Below are 5861 nucleotides of genomic sequence, written 5' to 3' on the forward strand. Positions count from 1 at the left end.
TTCACGATAAACATCTGCATGAAAAAATATTAGCTCATTTTTTTTAAAAAAATGAAAGCTGCCTCGGGAAAGATACACTAAGAATCCGGGACTCTCCAGTGAGCTCGGGCTGGGGTTTTTACTATCATTCTTTTGTATCCTGTATATTTATAATGGGGGAAAAAAAACCCAGATACGTTTCTAGGCTCAGACCGTCCATCTTGTCTCGGGCAAACCTGCCCCAGACTTCGGTGGGGATTGGGAGTAAGGAGCAGAAGCCAGAAATACAGGGTTACACTGTTTCCCAGGCATTTCATCTTATTCTTTCCTGCCTGTAAAAAAATAAATACAATCGTTGGGTGTTTTTAGAGGGGCAGGTTACGGTGTGTTCTATCAACACGATTTCTTCACATTTGTCATGGGGTTTACAGCCCCGAGATCTATTAAGTGATCAGGGGCTGAAGAAAAAATGTATTCGTCTGCATGCTTTTTTTCTTACTGACGTGTGTTCCTTACTACAAATGAAACAACACCAAAGAACCAATATTAAACAACACCAGCAAAACCGCCTCCCTCTCTTATACACAGACACAATTCAAAGCCTAGATCGGGGACTGAATGGCTGAATGGTGTGTGTGTGTGTGTGTGTGTGCGCGCATAGCCATTAGATATAGATCAGGTTGTATGCTTTAAAGATCCTTTTCATTAACCAAAAAAGATACCGCCTCTTTTATTTCTGCTAATTTTCATTATGTGGGAGGGGAAAGCTAATTGTTAAAGGTGCTCTGAAGCTGAAATATTTCAAAGCCTGTTTAATCAGTGCACGGCATTTAAAGTTGTTTAACTATTGTATAGGCAGAAAAAACAGGAATAAACCGCATTGCAGCCTATTACAATTCAAGTGGTTTAAAATGAAGCCAGCAGCCCTACTCTCTCTTGAATAGAGACGTACATTCATGTATTTAATGTAATTACATAGAATTGTAACATCCACCTACCTACCCACCGAGACATACTATCGATATATAGTGTGCAGAAGGCGTGTGTGCACTTTGTATATATTGTATAGCTAGCGATGTGTGTGCTGATATGCATCTATGTGCTGATATGCATCAAGAAACAGTGGGGCTGCTTTTTCATTTTGCATTGCAACAGGTTAAGAAGATACGGCGAACTCTCCTCGGGTAGATGCGCCAGACAGACAGAGAGCTGAGCTAGATGCACGTCCTATGCACAAGGTTTGCACCAGCCCTTTGCCACGTGAAGCGGGTTTACACAAGTAACACCACCCAGTATTGTGTAAACCGAAGGATTAAGCTCCTGCCCATGCACAAAGCAAAGGGCTTGAGATAGCGGGCGAGGTGTGGAAATAGCAGCGGAGGACGGGGAAGAACTTCCCGACGAAAGGAAGAGGGGAAAGTCACGGGTGTGTTTGCAGAAACTCGGGGGTCGCCTTGCAGGGAGCAGCGCTGCGGCGGAGAGCGCCGAGCAAAGCCCTTGCCCAGGTGGGAAGGCGGCCGGCGGCTAACGGGCTGCTCTGGGGAGTTGCAGAGAGTTGGAAGAGTTGCTGCGGGAGGCAAACCCAACACGGGGAGCGGGCTGCCGGCGGCCGAAAGCGCAGGGGCGCGATAAAGAGCCGGAGAAGAATATTAAATCGCTGGCGAATGAGCAAATAACCCCGCCAAAGGGAGAGGAGGGGTGAGGCCGCCAGCTACGGCGTGGGTGGGGCTGACAAGAATGGAGTACATTATGCAGTTCATTTAGTTAACAAGGGAAATAATGAGGAAGCGTGCAGCGTGAATGCCAAGAGAAGAGGCACAAAAAGCCTATTGAGAGCCCCGGCCGCTCCTGGCGTAGCCATCACATGGCAGAGGCCCTATTTAAGCGGCGAGCCCGGCGCCTTTCAGCACCACTGGGGCTGGCCAGCACCCCGAGGCACCTCCGGCGGCTCCAGCAGCGCCGGGCCGCCAGCGCGGGGAGATGCCGCGCTCCTTCCTGGTGGACTCGCTGGTGCTGCGGGAGGCGAGCGAGAAGAAGGGCGAGAGCAGCCCGCCGCCGCCCCTCTTCCCCTACGCCGTGCACCCCTCGCACCCGCTGCACGGGCTGCCCCCCGGCGCCTGCCACTCGCGCAAGGCCGGGCTGCTGTGCGTGTGCCCGCTGTGCGTCACCGCCTCGCAGCTGCACCCGCCGCCCCCGGCCCTGCCGCTGCTCAAGGCCTCCTTCCCCCCGTTCGGCTCGCAGTACTGCCACGCGCCCCTGGCCCGGCAACACTCGGCCTCCTCCGCGGTCAGCGTCAGCCACGCGCCGGCCATTTACCAGACGGCCTACCCCCTGCCCGACCCCAGGCAGTTCCACTGCATCTCCGTCGGTAAGTGCCAGGCCGCGAGGCAGGGCGGGAGCTAAGAGGTGGGGCAAACGGACCCGATCCAGACTCCCCGTGCGCGGTGCGGGCCAGGGCAGGATGGGGGCAATGTCACCAGTGCCAAAGGCCGGCTGGCCCTAAGGAGGAGAGCTGGCCCTGCCCCCGGCAGTGCAGGGTATGCCATCGGTGCAATGGCAACTGTGGCCTGGGGAGAGAGGGTGACGCTGCAGGGTATGCCATGCCCCCCCCGGGCACTGATACCTCGTATGTAATGCGTAAGGGGACGTGTGGCACGGCAGCGCACGCCGTGCACCATTCATGCCATGCCGTGTAATATCTCTGGCATGGGGGTGAGTTGGCGCGACATGCCACCCACCGCCCAGGCAATGCCAGGTAGCGTATGCAATAGTGTGCGTCCTGTGGCATTCATAGAGGCGCCCGGCCAACTACTCGGTGCGTGGCTCGGTGATCTGGATGTGGGGAGGTTTTCAAGGACGCCAGCTGGGCCCCAGGGCAGCTCTGGGTGCAGCAGGTTTAGCGCCACGGAGTCTGACCGTCCGCTTTCCTCTCCAGACAGCACCTCCAGCCAGCTGCCCAGCAGCAAGCGGATGCGCACCGCCTTCACCAGCACGCAGCTCCTGGAACTGGAGAGGGAGTTCGCCTCCAACATGTACCTCTCCCGGCTCCGGCGCATCGAGATAGCCACCTACCTGAACCTCTCCGAGAAGCAGGTGAAGATCTGGTTCCAGAACCGCCGGGTCAAGCACAAGAAAGAAGGCAAAAGCAGCTCCCACCGAGGAGGGGGATCTGCCCACAGCTGCAAATGCTCCTCTCTGGCCACCACAAAGTGCTCGGAGGACGACGAGGACTTGCCCATGTCTCCATCCTCCTCAGGGAAAGACGATAGAGATCTCACAGTCACCCCGTAGCCCCACAGCCCCCAGAGACTAACCCGAGAGCAGAAGGGGATCTTGCCCTGTCCTATGCCAAAACGCTGTGGAAGGATTTTATATCGTTTTGTATATTTCATGTAATTTACAAAGGACTTTCTGGCCTTTTTAGAAATCCTGTGAGTGCCGCTGTGTCGATGATTCCGTTGTAAATAAACTGCCCGCGTGAGCCTAAATGTCGCCAGCTGTTGCTATTTTACTTATGGTGAGGGGGTTTGGTTTTGTCGTCAGGCAAAGCGCTCTGCTCCCCCACCTCTGTGTTGTGAACTGTGATTAACTGTGTCTGGTAAACAGCGATCCTCCAGAGATATCTATTTCTCAGAGGGGGCGGGGAGGGGAGAACTAGTTCTGTAATTTGTATCAATGGTCGGGAATCATTCAGCTTTAGTATCTCCCGGCATTTCGTCCCTCTCCAAAAGCAAAAGTGGGGACGCGCACCGGGTCACTGCGGTGATATCTAGAAGCAGGTAATGAAATGTGTGAAATGTGGTTTGACGCCTTTTTGGGGGGCGGGGGGAAGATGGGGGAGAGGAGTTTGTTTTTTCTGTAAAATTTGCTTGATGGCGTTTCTTCAGACCCATAGCTATGTAATTGTATGGTTTCTGTACTACCGGGAGATATTTATTTATTTATTTATGTAAAAATAAGAATAAAATTTTTGCATAAAGACATTAGGTGACGCCTTTTTGTTAAAAAAAGAAGATGTAATCTGTGTCCTACAGATCTCCAAAATGTGTTTGTGTGTGTGTGTGTGTATACACACACATACACACAAAAACACATATATATAAAGTTGGGTATACAGAGGAACACTGACAGTATATATGTCGAATGTGATATATTTGCCTGCATGACTGCCTCACCCTAAAGATGTTTGTGGCCAATATATAATTATTATAAAGTATATACGCATATTTTTATAACATGTGCATCTCTTCTTAATCCAGCCAGAGGTTTTCCTGCTGGAATTTAGCGCATGTGATGCTTCTTTGATGCTACATAACCAGACACATAGGCTTTCATTCCTTCTAGCAATTTTTAAAAGCAAAAGATGCCGGTCATTCTGATCCTTGGGGAATAGCGCTTAAGTCTGCAAGCCAAACTAATTAGAGATTGGCATTTTCTGAAAAGCTTTGTCCCCCCCGCTATCCATGCGCTCGTCCCGCATCCATCCATTGCCCTGTACTGTACTTACCGCCCGGAAAACTTGAAACTGAATCTTTGTCGGTCATCCCAATAGCGAACATCGGAGTTACATTTATTATTAACAAATAAGCAACATGTTTCAAATGATATTTTCTCCGATTAATAACTTGAAAGAGGAAAATACCATGCCTGGCCCCTTGTTTAGTTCTCCAAATAATTTCTTCATTCAGTCTGGTTTTATTCTCGTTGAGATAGAACTGTGCCGAATTCTGCGTACTCTCCCTGCAGATCCATCAAAGGAGATCTATCCATGGGTCTCCCGAATGCGAGAAATCTCGGTATCCAGGAATTCCTATAGTACCACCCAATGCCATCTGAGAAAGGATTGCGCATTTCGTAGGCGCATCTAGCCTGATGTTCTCATTATATGGGTGTTCTTTAAACACTGGTCTCATTCCACTGCATAACTTTACCAGCAACATTTATCCGGCAGTTAGAACAAACGAACCCCGATGCCACAGATAATTACTCCACGTTAGTTTGGAAGGAAACAAGGACGGGCACGTTCCCAAGTGCGGGAGCAGAGTTGGGGGTCTTCGCGCGGAAAGCGCAGTAAACTGATCGCTTCGGTAAAGTTTTATACAGACAATAACTCTGGCCCATGTCGAGCCATCGGGTTATTAAGCAGAATTCCCCAGTGTTTAGAAGTGATGACACGATTTGTCCCCTCGATTCGGTTCAGTGTCCCCGCTGCTCTCCAGTCGTTGGCGTTGGCCGCTTTTAACCATCCCTTTCTCTGGCTTTCAGGCTGCCTCCCCGGATGACACGCGTTAGAAAAGTCTGCCTCGTACAGCCTTTGCCAAAGGCACGTCTGCACCTTATATTCCTACAGCTCAACACGCTGTGCCCAAACACCCAGGCAAAAAACTTACCGGTACCTGTCACCGCGCTACCAGACACATGGGTCATCAGATTTTAAGGTCCCGGTTAAAATCAAGGGGGAGGTTCTGGTTTTAAAATCGACGGTACGATATGGCAGGTGAGCGAAATCGGACTGAGCAAATAGTGGATGGAGATTTTGAGTCATCTGGCCGTATTGTGTATCCTGTGTTTCTTTAACTGACATTGGGGTGAAAATATAGCACCATTTGTATTAGTATTTGTTCTCTTAAGAAGTAAACCGGCGTCTGTCCTAATACAATCTAATTTTAAAACGAATTAATCTGGATTAAGAATCAGTTATGATGTTTTAGTATTCTATATGTTGTTTACACAACACCATAGGTGTGCATGGTGCTTAAAAGACAGCCAGAGAGACAAAGTCCTAGTCTTCCGAGGTTATGATTAGCTTTAAGTTAAATGCGTGGGATGTTTGCTTCTGTATTGTCCATAGCTGTAGACAGGGACCATCTTAAACTCACTCC

General features: G+C 50.1%; 1 protein-coding gene across 1 annotated transcript; it reads left to right on the forward strand.

The window, feature by feature from the left end:
• Positions 1–1959: 1959 nt before the first annotated feature.
• On the forward strand, positions 1960–3797 carry GSX1 (GS homeobox 1). Its single transcript, XM_074943518.1, has 2 exons — positions 1960–2347; positions 2915–3797. Exons 1-2 carry the CDS (start codon positions 1960–1962, stop codon positions 3268–3270), a joined length of 744 nt encoding a protein of 247 aa, XP_074799619.1. The 3' UTR covers positions 3271–3797.
• The last annotated feature ends 2064 nt before the right edge of the window (positions 3798–5861 follow it).

Source organism: Natator depressus, chromosome 1, assembly GCF_965152275.1.
Source record: "Natator depressus isolate rNatDep1 chromosome 1, rNatDep2.hap1, whole genome shotgun sequence".
NCBI classification, from domain to species: Eukaryota; Metazoa; Chordata; order Testudines; family Cheloniidae; genus Natator; species Natator depressus.

Excerpts from the sequence above, each read along its gene's own strand:
- GSX1 (XM_074943518.1), top strand. The coding sequence starts at position 1,960 with ATGCCGCGCTCCTTCCTGGTGGACTCGCTGGTGCTGCGGGAGGCGAGC. Across the intron at positions 2,348-2,914 it reads GTTCCACTGCATCTCCGTCG|ACAGCACCTCCAGCCAGCTG; the intron begins GTAAGTGCCAGG and ends TTTCCTCTCCAG.